Source organism: Sander vitreus, chromosome 23 (assembly GCF_031162955.1).
Source record: "Sander vitreus isolate 19-12246 chromosome 23, sanVit1, whole genome shotgun sequence".
NCBI lineage: Eukaryota > Metazoa > Chordata > Actinopteri > Perciformes > Percidae > Sander > Sander vitreus.
Window position 1 is genome coordinate 7,958,709 of NC_135877.1, and position 19,691 is coordinate 7,978,399.

Here is a 19,691-nt window from a genome sequence, read left to right on the forward strand (position 1 = left end):
TCCTTGTTTTCTATAAGGATTATTCCATCTAAATCAATACTTTCATACCTTTCAATGGAGGTGGGATTTCTTCTCATTCTACACAGCAGCATGGCGGTTCCACTTTGGTTCATGTAACTGCATTCTTATCTAGATGATGTGTTCAGGGGTATGATGTACTTCACAGGCTTTTTGGGAGATAAGTCATATTTTCTGTTGGTCTAGTTTATATTTAGTTCACGAGTTTACAGAGAGAGGGGGCAGACGGCTACTTCAATTCTCTTACTGTAAACTGTACTGAACAAAGAGCCAAAAAACTATGTATTCTCAAGTCAGAACTCCGTTACATTACTCATTTGCGTATGATAAATGCGTTATCATACGCATTTATTTTGATACCCCAACAAGTGTCTGTGCACAGAGTCTCTCTATCTGCCTGAATGCAGGAGCTGTCAGTGGAACTTGCTGTTATTAATTGGGTGATGGACAGGGCTCTTGCTGAGGGGATGCTATCTTTGTGGCCGATAGCATTGCCATTCAAAACATCTATCTTATTTGAAAAGGAATGTCAGTAAATTCTGCTGCTACTCTGTATTGATTCTTTTTTGGTAACCTTCAGTTTTACAGGTCCGCAATTTCCTAAATGTTTAATCAAAATTCCTAGCATTTGTTCTGAAAAGAGCTAAATACTTTGGTACTAATTACTGGGAAATTGTCCTCAAAAGAAGAGCTACGCTAAAAGAAAATATTAATTCGTTAAGGAAAAGTCTCATATAGTTTGAATTGTCTGCTTGCTTGCAGAAAAATGCAGAACCAGCTGACCTGCAGTGCTCTGACTAAAAGGTCTCTATAGGTTACATTAGCAATTAATGAATTATGTAATTTAAAAAATAGAAGTTATTAGAAAGTTCTGCTTCTACATATACTTCTTACTTTAGATCTCAGGAGAAGTCTGAGAAAACAAATAAGTAGGTAGAAGTGTGTCTCTCTCATGTCAGTCATGTGTTTGTGTCCATTTTGGGTGTCGACAGGAGCTGTGTAGTAAAAAACACACAAAGACAGTTAAGCTTAGTTCAGCTAGCAGACAGCGGCATTGATCTGAAAGTTTGGTATCAATAAGCTTATTATTGATTATTGAATCTATGTGGGTCTCAGAAAACTCACAGTGGACTGCACATACACACACACACACACACACACACACACACACACTCGTACTCGTACTCATACTCACACATTGAATCTGTCTCTGCAGCCTGGGAAAAGAGATAAGGAGGAGCTCAAGCTGGCAAACAATAGAAAACAGTGTCTCTCTGCTCCTGGGACACTCACACACACACCCACCCACCCACACACACACACACACACACACACACACACACACACACACACACACACACACACTCACTCACTCACTCACACACACTCCTCATCAAAGCTGTTTCCTACTAAGATGTGGCATAACACTGACTTAATGAGACACACGCCCATAAACACATGCATGTTCACACACACATTATGCCAACAACTCTGCAAATACAGGTTTCTCTGGAGGAGAGTGTGTTAAGCCAACCAGGAGACACATTCATCCCCAGAGTGCCCATCACTATCATTCAGCTCATTCCCACTCCTTTACTCTAATGTGCATCTGGCTCTCTAAGCAGCTCTAAAGCCCATTAATGATGCTTTGTATTTCCGCTTCTTCTCATTTTGAAAGATGTAAAGTGCATTTTTGGCTCAGGTTTTGAATTAAGTTTCATTTGCTTTTAGAAAGCTGCCCAATCTCTGAACAGTAAATTCAGAATAAAGTCAAACAAGATTCAGTCTGCTCACAAACTTGTATACAGTCAAATGTGACCCGTCTCCACTTCCTGCTATCAAGAAGACAAACTTCATCGGCCAAGAGATTATGAGCATTATATGATTTTGTCACTCTGACTGTCTTTTATTACTTTCGGTCATTTTGTTTGCCATTTTCACACCGTCTTCTCTTCCCCTTGCTCTCTCTCTCCTTCATTCTCTCCAGCAGAGTGCCTTTTGCTCTGTCCGTTTTAATTCAGTCTCTGTTCTATTATCCCTTTGCCTCACCCTTCTCGCTCTCTACGTATACGTATCACTCTCCTGCTTTTGTCAGAAAGAAATGACCCTCCTGTTGAAGATATTGGTAGATGGAGTGATAGCACAGCATATCTGCCTCCTGCAGACTATTCTGTTTTTTCTCTCCCCCATGTCCTTGTACGCTATAATAGGATGCAGAAAAAGATGTATTTGGAGATGAAGAGCGCACATTACTGGAGAAAAATACAGTGACAGGCAGACAGTGTGGAATATAGATAAGCTGCAGAATGGATCTGCTTCTCCTAATGGCTTCATGACAACAATGACAAAAGAAATTTCTTTCTTCCTGCTTTCTTCTGATCAAGTGTTAGACTATGTATATTTTATAATTTCACAAGTATAGAAGATAGCTTTTTAGCACTTTGAATATGAGTATAGTAAGTCAGTTTAGTTGTTCTCTGGAGAAAAACCTTTTTTTTTTTTTTTATTGTAAATGTCCAGCAACATCACCTTTCACCTTCTAGATATGGTGCATGTTGCCACGAAGCATTGCAACGCCTCAAGAAATACAGAAATCCTATCAGGAGAAACATCATTAGACCCATAATTCAGGAAACAAAAAAAATCTTTATCTAAATCTTCTTTTTAATCTGATCCTCATCTTGTGCCTTTCCCAACAGAACAATCAAGGTTGAGGTGTACGACTGGGACAGAGATGGCAGGTAATTCCTCTCTTTTACTTGACCACTTCTATTGTTCTTTTTGTAGTTTAACTATCATAAAACCCTTTAAATTACACACTGCAAACACATATAATATTTCCTGGGTTCAATACCTTACAACTGATCTGGCAATCCAGTACCAACTTTGTTTGAATTGCTTTAGATGCATGATTAGACATATTATGTTTTCATGTGACTCAACACCTCTGCTGTTTGGTACTTTACCGTAGAAGTATAAACGAAGCTTCAGGCCGCCGCGTTCAAAAAACACATCTTCACACACAAAATCATTCTTATTTGAATGAAGCCACTGCTTTTCAGCCGATGCCACAAAATTTGGTTCTGCTCCTTTACAGACATTGATACGGATTCCATGATGTCATGATTTTAGAAGTGCATCTTCTGAATGCATTTTCATTACAATTTAGGGATTTTTTTTTTTTTTTTACTATTCTGTGTGAATTACTTAATCAGACACAAGCTAGTTTTTTTTTTTTTTTTTTTTACGATGTATATCAAATACATTTATTGTGTGAGCTCTGTAAACTAACAAGGCTCAAGTAACGGCAGCAGAGAAACTAAGAAGAGAGTTCACGTTCAACAACATGGGACCAATTTATTTATGTTGACGCAAGTATTGATATTCAAAACAAGACTTAGTATCAGTGGTGGCAATACTTTAGTATCGACCAGTACACCCCTACGTTGTTGATGCAGGGGGTTGCCATCGCAGAGGGCTACGGCAGAACATCGCACTGTCGTCGGGCAAAAACCTTTGCCGGAATGCAATGTGGTGTCATCTGGCTGCATTGGCCAATCCAATATGTGCAAGCACACATTCGTGGTAGATTACTTTGTGATATGAATGCTGTATTTTTACTGTCAACCTTGTGATTGTCATGAAAAAGATCAAATAATTGCCACCATGATAACTTTCCAGAACAGTTCAATCATTGTGCATCTGATGAGTCTTTAGACTTGTGGCTCTATTACTCCAACTGGACCTCCTGGATCCCATTTTCATTTTCATTTTTTTTAAAGCACAGCTGTTTTTGAAACTTGAACAAAAAAATGCAAATAAGACGACACTTTATAGTTCTCAACACCTGTTCTGTTTGTTTGAGCAATTTTTATAGTGTCATAGTGTTTCGTACTATATTGTGAGGATAGCAGGTTGTTGTAAAGATATAAATCTGATATGCAATGATAACCTCCCTACTTGTAATCATCTGATAAATACGCGGGAATACATTCCCTAATTACTTCCTATGTTGATAAGATTCAACACGTTAGCTTCCTGTGCAGGGCTAATCTAATCCAAGTCACACATAATTGACACTACTGTATGTTTTCAGAAGGTAAGGAAGCTGGGTGCAGGACCGTCACAGATTGACTGCGTAATGACGAGTCTGGATTCTGGCTGCTGACAGTCAGACAGAGAGAAAGGAGTGACATTTGTCAAACTGTAGTTGAACAGGGAGTCGTTTCTCTTTTTATGCTCCGCAATCTATTCAGTGTCACTCTCAAATCTGATAGCGGGAACACAGTGACATCTTGGTGTTGCGTTTTTCAACGGGACTGAGAAATACTATCAATGTTTAACAAGCTGTTTGGTTGAACTGAGCTTTAGTGTTTGTTTCAACATGAATGTCTTCCTCATATTTGAGTTGCTCTCATATTCGTCATTACATTACATGTCATTAAGCTGACGCTTTTATCCAAAGCGACTTACAATTGCTATATACTGTACGTCAGAGGCCGCACGCCTCTGGTCTGGAGCAACTATGGGTTAAGTGTCTTGCTCAGGGACACATTGGTTGATGGCTCGCAGTGGGAATTAAACCCAGATCTCCCACACCAAAGGCAGGTGTCATATCCACTGCGCCATCACCACCCATGGATCTCATCATGGATTTCACTTTAAGTTAAATCATTTGGGATTGTCACTACTACTGGTCTGTGTGTGCTATCAATCAAATAATCAAATGGAATATATTGTCAAACACAACTCTTAATGTTTTTTTTGTTCTTGCTCTGTTTTTCCCACTTCTCTCTGTAGTCATGACTTTATCGGAGAATTCAGCACCAGCTACAGAGAACTATCCAGAGGGCAGAGCCAGTTCAATGTCTATGAGGTGAATTTGTGTGTGAGCTTGCATGTATTCTCCTCTCCAGACCAGTGTACAGGTCAGCAGGTCACACACACACAGTGATTGGACTACTAATACCATTGGGTCTCCATCTGGAACTTTTTCTACTGCAGTTGAATTGTAGTAAAACTCAACTGCCATTTCACTTCTGCCCTACTCAACAGTTTATTTTTATATGGCAGGGGAAATAAAAATCATAATAAAAGTCCTAACGTTTCTCAGCTAAAGACAGTTTTAGAGGATGTGAACTGAACAAAACCCTTTTTAATAGCTTCTAACTGTAGAAATATACTGCTTTAGTTTAAGGCAGTAAGAGATAAAGCAGATCAAACATTATGGATCATGTCCATGTTTCTTTGATAATGTCACATCCCATAGAAATGGACACAAACCAGATGCTTGAACATGAGACTTCAGAGCAGCAGATGTAATGTTGATGTTTACAAATTCCTAGCCTTAAAAAATGTGAGATAAAATGCTAACATTTGTGGAAATAAATGGAAGAACTGTATTTTTTTGTGTGGAGAATAATTAATGATTAAGGATAATGAGCTCTCATAAGACTAACATTTTTATCCTCACTTTCTCTCGCACACACACATACACACACACACACACACACACACACACACACACACACACACACAGACAGACAGTTATGATTGATCACTGGCTTATCTTCTCCCAGGAAGAATTAACACTTCTTGATTAACAGAGTACCACACGGAGAGGAGAGCGCACAGGGGACTGTCATTTTAAACAGCTGCTGTTTGCCTAATATTGCTCAGATGTGCACACGAACAAAGGTGCACACAGAGGCTCATTGATAAGTATGTGGGGAACAGTAAAAGGATAGAAACACCGACACACAAACACCCAAAGTAATTTTGTGCCTTCTGGCCTGTGTCGTGACCCTGGCTTCCAACTTAAAGCTGGCAGTTAGAGAGAAGATGGTTTTCTATTGCAAGAGGGTGTGTGTGTGTGTGTGTGTGTGTGTGTGTGTGTGTGTGTGTGTGTGTGTTAGTTTCAACTGCGTTTCAATCATTGCACCTCTCCTCTCAAACGTGTCCTTGTGTGTACTTATTGCAATGTGAACCAAGGGGAAATGCATAAATCCACACATTTGTATGTTATTTCCCTGAGGTCCTCTTGTCTGTTTAACCTTGGCACAGTATAATTAGACCATACAGCTCTGATTCAACAGCTCTGATGCAGTGTTTGGGATTCAAAGGGAGTTTCAGGATTGTCTATGGCTGTCCCAACATCACAGGAGCAATTGCATGTTCTAATGAGCTCGGGTTGCATAATAAGAGACTAAATTAATTGAGGTCCACGGCCAAAAAAAGTCTCTTTTCTAATCGGTACATAAAAACAACAGGGTCTCAAATCATAATGTAAAAGCTTGTCCTGTTACATATTCATAAAGTCCCACGACTCAGTTTAGAGCCATAATCCCTCTCTGGATTTAGCTACTCCTCTGAATATGTTGGGCTGTGTGCATTGCTCAAAGGCATATTCATGGTGTTTGCTCGTTTAGGGAGAGGAATATTTGAGAATGGAGAGTGAGCTGTACTAACTATGCTGTATATGACTTCACACACACACACACACACACACACACACACACACACAGATTTGATTAAATCTGAGTCAGATCGCAGATCGCTTATTTGGCAGATGTAGGCTCCCATAAACAGTCTTAAAGGTCCCATATTGTAAAAGGTGTAAAGCAGGTTGAGGTGCTATATAAATACTGTGAAAGTATCAAAACGCTCAATCCACAGAGTGCACACAGCGCGTATTCAGAAACTGTACCTTTAAACGAGCCGTCGGGACTTCTGTATGGACTAATATATGATTTAAGGGATGATAACTTTCAGATCCATAAGCTGTTCTCAGCACACATCACTGGTCGTCTGTGTGACATCATCTCTCTCTCTCTCTCTCTCTCTCTCTCTCTCTCTCTCTCTCTCTCTCTACTTTATTCGCTGTCTGTCAGCTGCTCACATTGATTGCCTTCTTCTTAAATATTAGAAACACTAAAGCAGAACCAGAAAACCCAAGACGTAATAAATTTGGTGTTATTTCTGAGTGTCGGCGAGTTTTGGATATTCTGTCCAATAAACAAGCGACCGTCTCGATCACGTGACGTGTGTTTACAGTGTTTGAGTTTGACAAAGTGCAGTGTGAAAGCAAACCGAACCAAATGAAAAATGCAACAATGTTGCAACTTCACCCCCGAATTGCACAGAGTCCACCGAACTATAGGTGTGAAAGCGCCCCTAAAGAAATACACCAGAGGGTGAATAGAGGTATATTCAGACAGACAGTGTGAGAAAAAGAATGTTTTTTTTTTTAAACATTAAAGCATGTAAACATGTTCTAGTAGAAACCCAAAATACAAGTATGAACTCTGCAGTTCCTCTCTGCTCTATGAAGCTTTTTAGCATCTTTCAGCTCATATTTTCTGGTTTCCGGCCCACAGCTTTCAGGTTTTATGTCTCTGTGTTCTCATCAGGGGCGTTCTGAAAAGTGCAGGTGGCAGCTGTTTTCAGTGAAAAAGTGCTAAAACCCACTCTACACTGCCTGCCAAGCATCAAACCTCATACAAAGTTAGCAGCTAGCTAGTTAACATAGTGGAGCATTTTGCCGCTAAAGAGCCAGATATTTCCACCAGGAGGTGCCAATTCTGAACCGGTCCTTAAAAAAATGAAAGAATGAATTGAAGAATGAATGAATGAATGAATGAATGAATGAATGAATAAATAAATACATGTTAAAATCACAATAGAGAACCTTGTTGTTTTTTTCAGGTGATAAATCCAAAGAAGAAAGGGAAGAAGAAAAAATACCTCAACTCTGGAACGGTGAGGAAATATCATTCTTTTCCTTTGATACATTACGTTGCATGGGCTACATTTAAAGTGCAATACCATACTACAGTAGATCCAGATGGATACCTCTTTTATACTGCTGAGTGTTTTATTTTGTAATTGAACCAGCCAGAAAGACTAAACTGTATTTGTCCCATCAGAGGCAACACCTGAGAGTGATTTTCATTGACACAAAGCTGATTGTGGTCCTGTCGCTCACAGGTAACGCTGCTGTCATTCCTGGTGGACATCGACGTCACCTTCCTGGACTACATCAAAGGAGGGTAGGTCAATGGCCATGCGTTCATTGCGCACACACTGAGAGATGGGGGTTGTAGTCCGTTTTAATGAGAAGTGACACGCTGTCTCGATTGCCCCATCATGACTCCGTGTCTGCAATATGCCAAAGATAATGATCCCTCAGTGTGAGTGAATCAGATGGAAAAGTGTACATTTGCATGTGAGAGAAGGACAGTGAAAGGTAGAGAGAGACTGGCAGATGGGTCGACCTGAAGTCAAGTACACAGGGCTCCGACTCTGAATTGTCTGTGTCTGTGCGCTTGTGTGTAATCTTTTATTGTGTTTCAGCACCCGCCCTGTGCCAGTGCGTGTAGGCTCGTGTGTCTTTGTACATGTTCTTGTGTACGCATGTTGCTCAGGAGGGTTGACCGTGTGCAACCAGGCATGGCGTGAATGCTCGCCTACACACTCTGCCTTCATTAGACTCACGGGGGGCTGTCAAGGGAGAGAAAGGGAGGGTGTGTGTGTGTGTGTCTCCGTTCCTGTTGCCCTTGTAGCTTGTTTTTTTTAGCTGTTACGGAACGTCAGCTGGCATTTCAAGGATTTTTTCAGAATAAAGTTTTAGCCTGGTTTTGCGAGAAGAAAGTATAAGCTTGTTCCCTCTGTGACAAAACCATAAGAAAACAACACAATCGTTTTCCCAACCAGCTTTCTTTTTTGCTGCTTCATTCAGGAGGATTTAAACAGCTCAGAGCAGAACTGCAAAAAGCCGGCCAAAAATTGCTTGAGCCAGTTAGAGGATTATCCAAGAAGAACACTTGCTACGCTAGACTATCTTCTGTTTGCTCCACAAATGATTTAGAGGACTGTCATACATAATAAGACATACAAGACTATTCATCTTTCTCTAATATTAGTGGATGACATATGTTTCCAACCTGGCAAACTTAAGTCACAAAACTACGTCCTGACTGACTGCAAACATTAAAAACCGTCTGTAGAAAGAGCAGTTATAAGACTGGATGGACAGTAACCTGAACATGCAGAGAAACGATGGTCACAAGAAGGTAATATACAGTAAATGTGCACATAGTGTGAACCCTCACCACAACAAAGCCTTGTGAAGCCAGTGAAAAGATCACTTTATGACTAAGAACACAGATCAATATATTATTGATTCACAGGACAGTAGGAATGCACTTTGCATGACGGCCAAGCTCGTCAGACTGACTGCATGTGCGAGAGCTGGCTTTGTAATGCATGTGTGAACTAACACCACGTGTCCCGGCATATGTTTACTCGCTCTGTCGCTCACTGCTAATGGAGAATTCCCATCTCCGAGCCTCCTTACACACAGACCACGTTCCCAGCAGCACCGTCAGTCAGAGAGCACTTTGAAACTCTCAGGAAGAGGGTGTTTTTCTTTCTTTTTCTGGTGGTGCTTTGGGAGTGTGAGCTTGGTGCTGTTACACGCTTGTGTGGCTAAATGAAGTGCCAAGTGCTGTCTCACTGTTTGAAACCTAAATGGACTGTAATGGTCCAGTTGCACTTACTCCAACTGCATAATGGGCAGACTGTGTATTTGTGCGCAGACACTTGCACTCTCACACACAAATAAGTAAACACACCCACACTTCTAGGTACTTTCTCACTTGTGCATTTCCCCGAAATCCCTTGTGTGTCTCAATCTGTCCATACAGGTATTTTGTCTCTTTGCTATTCATCTCGTTCCATTTCCTTGTGTCGCTTCTCAGCTCTCCTCCCCCCTTCTCTCCTCTTATCTTCTGATTGACAGCTCTTTTTGCAGCTTCAACCCAATCAGCTAAGTGTTCATTTGGACCTAATTAGGAACATGATCTGCTGGCAGCATTAGCATAAATGACGGATTTGAGAAGGCTCTGTCTTAATCCGGAGGACGCTCTTATTCTTTTCACCCCCTTTGATAAAGCATTAATACCGCCCATGGATTTCAACAAAGAAGCCTCTATTCATGAGCACAAGGATAGAAATGAAGAATTGTTGGCTATATCTTTCATTTTGAGTTGTGCCTAAGGCAGCCCTGTCACTCACAGTGACAGATATTGTTTCCCCGTGTTTTGGTTTGTGAATTGAGTATTGAAACCAGAATAGAAGCAGGAGGGAACTCGGCTTGTATTGAAATCATTCTGAGAGGTTATCATTAGATAGAGGAGTCAGAATCAAGACAAAGATTTGGAAGAAAAAGAAAAACGAAATCTTTAAAAGGAACCCAGGCATTTTACTTTGCAGCAAATTAACAAGCCCTGCCAATATCAACGTTTAGGCTAATCTGACTTAATGCAGGTATGAGCTGTGTGCCTCTCCTTTCCTCTCCTGCCAGATGGACACTGTCCAACCAGCAACATCTGTTTGCATATTATCAGGAGAGGTCACATCACACAACCCCTGATGCCGTTTTTAGGCCACTCAGTGCACTCAAGCATACGTTTCCCTCTGGCACTTCTATATAAGAGGAAAGGAGACTTCTTGTGAACATGTTCAAACACTTATTTCTTTTTTTTTAAACAGAACATTTTCACTGTGAAGATGAACACTTCCCATGTGGGGTACACAGCCTGTTGACACAATAATGTAGGTTTTCAGTATATTCCTTAAATAGTGATATCAGTCATTTAAAAAATGGAAAATGATTTGACAACTGGGCCAACTTCTCAACAGTGTGGTTTCCCTTGGCCTTTTTAAGTTTGGTTTTCATACTTTACGTTGATGAGTAGTGGTGACTATTGGCCCCATAGCTGCCAGAATGTATAGCTTACTGCTTAGTGCTCACAAACGCCTAAGAAAGTATGTTTTTACTATTTTACTAGATGTGGCTTTTAAAGTTGCCAAAATACTTTGGCTTTTAACTGATCAAGTATAGACTGTTTCTATTAAAGCCCCTATGCAAAAAGAATCCAACTTTGGCGACTCTGTATAAATACATATTTGGTGTCACTTTTTTGTTTTTTTTTTGTTAGAATTGAGCTAAATATTCAGAATCTTTGCCAATGTTCTCTTACTCATGTAGTGAAGGTTGTCTTGCTGTAGGAGCATGTCACTTTAGAGATATGGAAAAGATCATCTTTTTACAGTCTGGAAAAGAGATGCTTTGAAGATTTAGGAGAGACATTAGCATCCAGCCTGTTCAGTCTGCAGGAAAGCTTATTTGAATGTAGTGCGCAACCTCCTCATCAGTCTGCCCCCTGCTGCGCGGTATTTTGTCATATTGGTTCCTAGCTGAGTCACTGCAGGCTTTAACAGCAGGGCAAGATTAGTGACTGACAGTAAAAAAACAGCTGGTAAAGTGGCATCCCCCCTCCACCCCAAACACACTATTAAATACTGTACACACTACACACAGAGGCTTACGCACACTATTCAAAATGGGCAGCCATGTTTTTTAACATTGTCTATTGTACTGTTTTGTATCCAAAACTCAGAGACTCTGCAGATAAAAGTACAGTACATACTGTATATACTGTAAACGCACTCAGATGGACACTCACACAGAAATGTGAGTGTGCGTGTGTGTGTGTATACAGTATAAGACACAGAGAGGTAAATACCAGGAAGTAGACTGTGTAGTGAAGGTAAAAGTGAACAGGCATCTTCAGTGTGCATTTAAAGCAAAGCACTTAAGGGTGTGCCTCGTCACTGACGCCCTGTACTGTCCCAATAGAGGTTGGGAGAACAAGTCATTTATTTCCCTAATTCACCAGTGAAGATAAACAGGTGAAACTTGCTTTTGATTTTGCATGAAATATTTCTACTGGAGCCAAACGTTGAGGTAAACTTGCCAAGAGGTGCATTGCAGCCTGACTGGCAAATCCCAAAAAAAAACACACATCATGACACAATAAAGGTAGCCTTTAAAGGGTTGGAGAAGTTTCCCTGTACCTTCAGGACACAGAACGATAAGGTTTGGTTTATAAGGCACGCTAAGCTCACAGCTCACCTCCGTCTCTGCTGAAGCCCGACCATGTGTGTGCCTCTTAAAATGTCTGCCAGAAGATTTAGCTGCCTTTCTGGTTTGCTACTCTGTGGCTATGCTTTATCCTTTTGCTGCTCAGGTAAATGTGTGTCTGTTTGTGTAAGTTCAGTACAGGAATGTACTTTACTTGGGTTAAAAAAACAAAAACAAAAAAACAGTATTTATTTACATTAAGTATTTATTGATTTAGTCAGTGCCAGTAGAGTTGCACCTTCCAGTGTTATCTGCAGTGTAGATAAAGATAGTCTTTGCCATGGAAACAAACATGCTTAACACAAACTTTATATACTAAGTGATATAAATCACAAGAAAATTCTGTAATACTGCGGTAGATTTAAAACACTATTGAAAAGACAACATGTCCAGTAGGATGACATCCAGGAACACACATCACGGGGTAAAATCCCAAGAGCCAACACACTGATGTCTCACTCACATTCTGGTGTGATTAATGCAGAGCATAGAGTTGACCTTTTAGAGACTGTTCTGCTCTGGCCATTAATATTCTCTCCATTTGAAGTCAAAATGATGGTGTCAAACATTAGGGGTGATATTCACTTTGTAAAGCAAGGACCTCACACATTGACCTTCAAGCTAATGACTGGTAGTTAATTTTACAGCCTCACAGCACAAAGTGATCACAGTCAAACTGCAGAGGTTTGAGGATGCTGATCGATACCAGTGACTCAACAATTGCAACTCTCTTTTCAAAAGAATTCAGCCAATATCCTTTGATTTGAAACCCCTCATGTTGTATATTCCTGCTAGTCACAGTTTTTGACAGCTTTTAAATTGAACATAATGTGTGTGACTCATATTGCCAATGTTGAAATTGTTGTTTTCTTGTGCTGATGTTGCAGAGTGACGTGTTCTAACAAAGCTCTGCTCTCTTCCTTTTCATCTACTCTCTTATTTTGTCACTTTTTATTGTTCGTCCCTGAACTTACCTTGTTCCCCCGGCTCTCCCTTTCACACTCACAATTGGAGTTCCTCTCTCAAACTTTGTGTGTGTGCGCGCGCACATGCGTGTGCACAAGCATGGGTGCGTTTGCGTGACACGGAGAGATTGGATGGGGGAGAAAGAGGACATGCATAATTTAGGCTGCTAGGCTGAAGCTTGTGCTAACGTGCAGAACTGGACCAGAAGTCACTCTGACCTCCTTTCTCTGCTCCCTTGTCCTTGCAGCTGTCCTCTAGAAAAGCTTATGTAATGGAATTTTCTGGATGTTTTCATTTTGTTAAGGAAATAAATCACATGATTACGAAGTGTGCATTCCAGCTTTAAAACATGTCACTGTTAAGGGATCTGAGTATTACACTGGATGATGAGGAGTGGGACAGAACCTGTAGGAATATTAAAATGATGTCAAGTGATGTGAGGGTGCGCCTCATTCAGTTCAAGATTATGCATCACTTCTATTGGATACCCTCCAGATTATTTAGAATTGGTCTGAAAGACACAGCAAATTGTTGGAAATGTAAGACAGAGGACGGCCAATTACGTCACGTCCTATGGTCCTGTGATAAGGTCGGGGAATTTTGGACCGGGATACATGATAACCTATGTCGACAGATTGAATGTCTACACGGGAAAATGGGGAAAGTACCTGAACTTTCTGGAGGGCTCCTAAGAAGCTTTGTGCTGGGGAGAGACTAGGCCTGTCTCACTTATTGCATAATTGTCTTATTGTCAATTATTTTACATAATCGCGGTTTCTTTGTTTAACCGCAATTAATTGCTAACATTAGCTCATAGCTCATAGACATATAGACTGCCTATAGGTTGGGAGAGTTTTATTCACAAATAGAGGTGCCATGTAGTGCTAAAGATGTGAAAAATATTACTGTTATTAACTAATAAAGACAAAGTATTTTTTGTGAAAAGGTATGTCACCAGACAGATACAGAGACAGACAGATACACATGATTGAGCTCAAATATACCGTACATCGACAGCATCTTAATGACTTGCAGTTTATGCATGTAGGTAATACTTTTCCCAAAAAGGACAAATCTGAGTGAATCTCTGTCTTTCATTTTTCAAGCCGCAACTAATGCTAACTGTATGCTAACCTGAGATGGCAGCTCCACGCCCCAGGCCTTTTGTGTTTTCTGGGTTTTGAAAACCCCAAACATGTGGACACCGTGCCTACACCTAACAAGGCCTGCTGAGGTGACGGAGATGATGAGCTACTGGCTGTATGACACTATCTGAATACAGGACATGTGTAGATAGGGAGGCTTTTTGAGTCTGTTTGTGAATGTGGCAACGGATAAAGAATGGTGTGAAAAGCTGCGACAGGCCGACAGAGCGCTTAACCACATCCTGTTCCTGCAGGTTAACAAGTTAGGAAATGTTTTGATGGAGAGAGATGCATCACTACATCATGCTGGGTGCTGTACTGTGTGTTGTTTGTCTCTGCTTTGTTTCTTCTCTCTTCTGATTAAGCTTCTTCATCACATCTATCTCATTTGTCTGTTTTTCCTCCCAGAAAGTGCAACGTTTGTGTGAAGCAGAGCACAAGCCAAAACGCATTCAATCAGAAAGTTAGCTTGTAAATAGATGTACTTGTGACACAAATGTTTTTATAGGTCTTGTCATTGTATAGAGCATCATATTACCCTAATATTTTAGCTACAGACTGAATTTAAAACTTCACTTGAAATTTTTTTTCAGTCTGTTCCACTGAAATATCTCAATAATTCATTTCGTACACACATTCATAACCTTCTCGGGATGAATTCTAATAGATTTGGTGATCCCTGACTTTTCATCTAGTAGGCCATGAATATCAGGTTTTGTTTTATTTGTCCAATACTTAAGTTCATGACCAAACACCTGAAAAACCATTCCCATCAGCCTCAACTGTACTTTGTGTTTAGTGCTATTTAACAAACGTTTTATATTACATTATATATTTATATTCTAACATGCTTAACTAACATGGTGACAGTGGTAAACGTTATGCTTGTTAAAAATCAGCAAATTGGTTAATTGTCTTTGTGAGTATGTTAGCATGCTGCCTTTAGCATTTAGCTCAAAACACCGCTGTGCCTAGGTATAGCCTCACAGAGCTGCTAGCATGACTGTAGACTTCTTGTTTGCCTATTAATTTAAGTCCTGTGATGATTGCTGTTTACTGTTATGTAAATCTGGGTTAGTCAAAATGAAAATGTCCATTGGTATCTGCAGTCTAATTTCGCATTAGTAACCTTTCCCCTCTCCTCTAAAAGGGCTGCGGTCACAGCTTAATGGAGTGGCATTCTGGGAACAAAGTCAGGGTGGCAGATGCTGTAGCTGTGTTCTCCATTTAAAAACAACAACCTTCCTCTGAGCGATTCCGTGCTCGCATGTTTGGTGTGAAGCCCAGTAACTCCCTGTCTACTCATTACTGTCACAGCTAAACTAAAGGGCAGGAGGGTCTCTGTTTGCACTCCCAAACATTGATCATTTTAACCTTATTAGGTCCGCAGTTCATTTCTTTCTTTCTGATTGGTTTTTGTTTGTTTTCCTCTCTCAAACTTTGTGTGTGAGAGAGAGAGAGAGAGAGAGAAACGGAGAGAAACAAAGAGGGGGAAAATGACTCTTGATTAATGAATCATCTCTGCTTTTGTCTTCTCAGGACCCAGATTAACTTCACCGTGGCCATTGATTTCACAGCTTCCAATGGTGAGCCTCCCATAAAAAACACACACACACACACACACACACACACACACACACACACACACACACACACACAAAGAGTTCCCACATCCACATAAAGACACACAAAGTGCTCTGAGAGCATTAATTTCAAATATATGCAGATGGAGAATCAAGTGTTTCCTAATAGCCCTCTCCATCACACCTGGCAGCTAAGCTGAGTGCAGTAACATGCTCTGATGGCTATGATTAAGAACTGTGTTAACCATCTAGCCTTGAGCTCGGTCCTAGCAGCACAGGCGGCGGCAATAGATGTTTGATGCTGAGGTGTACTTGATCTGTCTGGCTCTCACTAAAATCTCAATTTAGAATGGTGACGAGTAGAGTTCAGCAGTTTATTAAAACACAGCTGGAAGAGCGAGTCAAAAACAGATTCATATTCGTTTTACATTAACATAATTGGCAGCCAATTTAGTTCCATCAGTGATGTAATGCATGGTTTTGTTGTCATCAGAACAGAACCACAAGACAACTATTTGTTGGTTGTTTGTTGGAATCACTGGCTGCTATATTGAGTCACTGAACAACAAGTATTGGAAAAACATTATTTAGAAGTTCAAGTGGCTTTTCAAATAGGGCTAGTGGTTCACATTAAGGAGCATTAAGCCCACACAGCTGCTGACAATTCATGTTATTTACAACACAAATGGAATTACCTGGTTAAGTATTTTTCTTTCTGTAAGTTAAAATGGTATCAACAAAAACGGCATTAATGACTTTTTTATAATTTTGGACCTCATAACTATATACAGTTTGCCACATACAATCACAAGAAAAAACATTTCAACTAACATTTTTTAAAACCATTTTACAATAAAGGCATTCATTTGTATCACATGTTGATCCAAGGAGTAAAACTTGCACAACAGAGAAACTTCGTCTATAGTCTCTATATTTGATTCTTCCCACTGTTACCATGGCAACTTCAGGATTCTTCATGGGAAACATTATATTTCCTGCAGATAAAGAGATATAAGGTGAGTCTACTAGTACAATGTACCTCTGGTTTAATTAAGGAAGAGGTAATAACAAAGACTGAATACTGAAATGAACGCAAGTCAAAGTAGTACATTTCAAGACAGTTAGTTACTTTGGATATTTTGACACCATTGTTGTCTGTCATTGTTTAACAGTAAGCCGTAAAAACACTTAACTTCTTTTAAATCACCACATTTACAAAACATTTGAGCAGAATAAACCCCCCCCCACCTACCTTAGCTATTTTACATTATTGTACCCACTGACTGTGTGTGTGTGTGTGTGTGTGTGTGTTCCCTTTTTCACAAACAGGTAACCCAGCCCAGCCCACCTCTCTCCACTACATGAGTCCCTACCAGCTGAATGCTTACGCAATGGCCCTGAAGGCAGTAGGAGAAATCATCCAGGACTATGACAGCGATAAGATGTTTCCCGCGCTGGGGTTCGGAGCCAAGCTGCCACCTGATGGACGGATCTCCCACGAGTTTGCCTTGGTACGAACAAGAGGGTTCAGGACCAGGATGGAAGGCAGGGAGCGTGTAAAACTTTGATATCTTCCCTGCATTGGGTTTTTAAACCACCCAATGTGACATCCCATACCTCAAGATACTTCCACTGCAACAAAAGAGGGGTTTTTAACAAAGAAATGTTCAACAGCGGGTTGTTTTTTTCAACAGTGGATTATTCATTTTTATTAATATCTTTTATATTGATTTTTGTCGCTATTTTCAAGGCAAAACACTGGTGTATACATAAAACCTCCACAAGCCTATTTGTTGCATCTGTTTCTCCTCAGTGCATCTGAAACTAATCATACAGGTTAATGATGGTTTCCTCTCCTCTCCTTAATGTAGAATGGAAACCCTCAGAACCCCTACTGTACAGGTATCGACGGTGTGATGGAAGCCTACTACCAGAGTCTGAAGTCAGTTCAGCTCTACGGACCCACCAACTTCTCCCCTGTCATCAACCATGTGGCCAGGTAACACTAACGCGCGCATACACACACACACACACACACACACACACACACACACACAATTTATAGGAGGTTTTTTTTGTGCATGGTACCAATTTTTCCAACTTCCCTCATTAATCTCTACTCAAGTGAGTGGTTTCCTATGCTTATTTTTCCACACTCTTGTCTGTTTTTCAATTTTCATTATACCACATACACACTGTTTTACACTTGCATAACTGCTTATATAATGAACTTCAAATCATTTGAGTATGCGTGAAAGAACACCGGGTACATTTCACTTTGCGATAGACACTCACTCAGGTTTTCTTTAATAGGCTTCATGCAGCGACTGTTGCCAAGTAGCTAACAAGAGTTCGAAGGTGAGAGAAGAACTAGAGACACAAACAGAGAATAAGTGACAGCTGATGGCATGTTTGTTTTCGTGTCTCTACATAGACGAGAACATATGCTGCAGGAAAGCCACACGGACTTGTGATCGAGGCAAAGTTCGGAAATAAAAAAGACATTAAGGAATTATTCACGCAAGTGTGTAATTAAAGAGATGTACTCAAGTGAAGCCTCTCATCACGTTACTTCACATATTTAGAAGATAATAATAATACAGAGGCAGCAGTTTCCTCTTATTTAGCCGAATGTAACCTGAAATACCCCTAACATGTTGGGTTTTTTTTTATGTATGCCGTATTGAGCTGGGGATCTATAGAATTGACTTAAAGAGAGATGCACAGAGAGAAGAATTTGACAGATTAAGATCATCCAGAGTGGGCCGTAAGTGAGAAAAATCATTTTCAAAGGATGTGTAATGCCTCATTTCCACTCAGCTACAGTGTTTACATGTACTCTATTTAATTTGAGAACAAGCTGAGTACTTTAATTAAAAAACACACAGAACAATGCCTAATATGCTCAATTAATGAATCATCATGGTGAACAAAAGACACAAGGATGGCAGCGCAGAAATAATGACAAAGATTGCTTTCCTGTGTGTTTGTGTGTAGGTATGCAGCTTCGGTGAAGGATGGCTCCCAGTACTTTGTGCTCCTCATCATCACAGATGGCGTCATCTCAGACATGGCCCAGACAAAGGAGTCTATTGTCAACGTAAGTGCATCTACTGTGGCTGTTACCTGACCCTGCACTCTGACACCCCTTAAAACAGAAGGGGAAAAAAGAATCCGTGCCCTCACTTCACATATTTTTAGTTGGAGAAACATCAGTTGCATGTATAAATGGCTTTAAGTAGTAATATAAAGAATAACTAGACTCGTACGTAAAGTACTGGTCTGGAGCGATCAGAAAGTCCACAGCATTGCTGAATAAGGTTTAAACAGGTGGTTTGACGTGAGTTTGTTTGCATGCTTGGCCAGGCTCAGTGCCAGCATCAGATCCCGCCTTGCATCACGAGGACTGTTGAGTCTGTGTCATTTTGCAGCTCATTCACGAGCGATGAAGTGTCTCTTAAGTACTGTTCTCTCAAAACATAAAAGGCAAACATACATTGAGTGTACTTAGTTAGTAATTTTGTAAAATATGTAATTAGTCAGGGATTGAATTATCCCTAACTAATTAAACTCCATTCACTTCATTTATACAAAAAGATGCAACACAATGTGCCTTATTAAAGATAAAACATGAAAGGATAGATGCCGGGTGCCTGCTTAGCTCACCTTATAGAGCAGGCCCATACTGTATATAGAGGATTACTCCTCGGCCCTTTACTGCATGTCATTTCCCCTCTCTCTCCCCTTTTAAGTCTAAGCTGTCCTATCCAAATAAAGGCCTAAAATGCCCCCCCCCCCCAAAAAAAAAAAAATGAACAAATGATGCATTAAGACAGCTGCTGATTTATTTAAAACCTCTAGTATTCTGTATGGAAAGTGTATCTAAAGGACGGACTGTGGCTGCTTGTTTGTGTGTAAACAAAGTGAACAGTAAACGGCAGCCGTTTTTGTGAAGGCAGTGATCCATCTCAGGCCTTTGAAGGCAGAGGAGAA

The 19,691-nt window shown here is 40.4% G+C and overlaps 1 protein-coding gene across 2 annotated transcripts in view; it reads left to right on the forward strand.

The window, feature by feature from the left end:
• Positions 1 to 19,691, forward strand: part of LOC144512408 (copine-8) — an 88,583-nt gene that overhangs the window by 54,615 nt on the left and 14,277 nt on the right. For both annotated transcript variants that reach the window (XM_078243159.1, XM_078243160.1), the window contains 8 exons: positions 2,718 to 2,759; positions 4,819 to 4,894; positions 7,723 to 7,776; positions 8,005 to 8,066; positions 15,655 to 15,701; positions 17,028 to 17,209; positions 17,570 to 17,697; positions 18,696 to 18,798. In XM_078243159.1, coding sequence (XP_078099285.1) covers positions 2,718 to 2,759; positions 4,819 to 4,894; positions 7,723 to 7,776; positions 8,005 to 8,066; positions 15,655 to 15,701; positions 17,028 to 17,209; positions 17,570 to 17,697; positions 18,696 to 18,798 — 694 coding nt within the window. The remainder of the gene's footprint in view (positions 1 to 2,717; positions 2,760 to 4,818; positions 4,895 to 7,722; positions 7,777 to 8,004; positions 8,067 to 15,654; positions 15,702 to 17,027; positions 17,210 to 17,569; positions 17,698 to 18,695; positions 18,799 to 19,691) is intronic.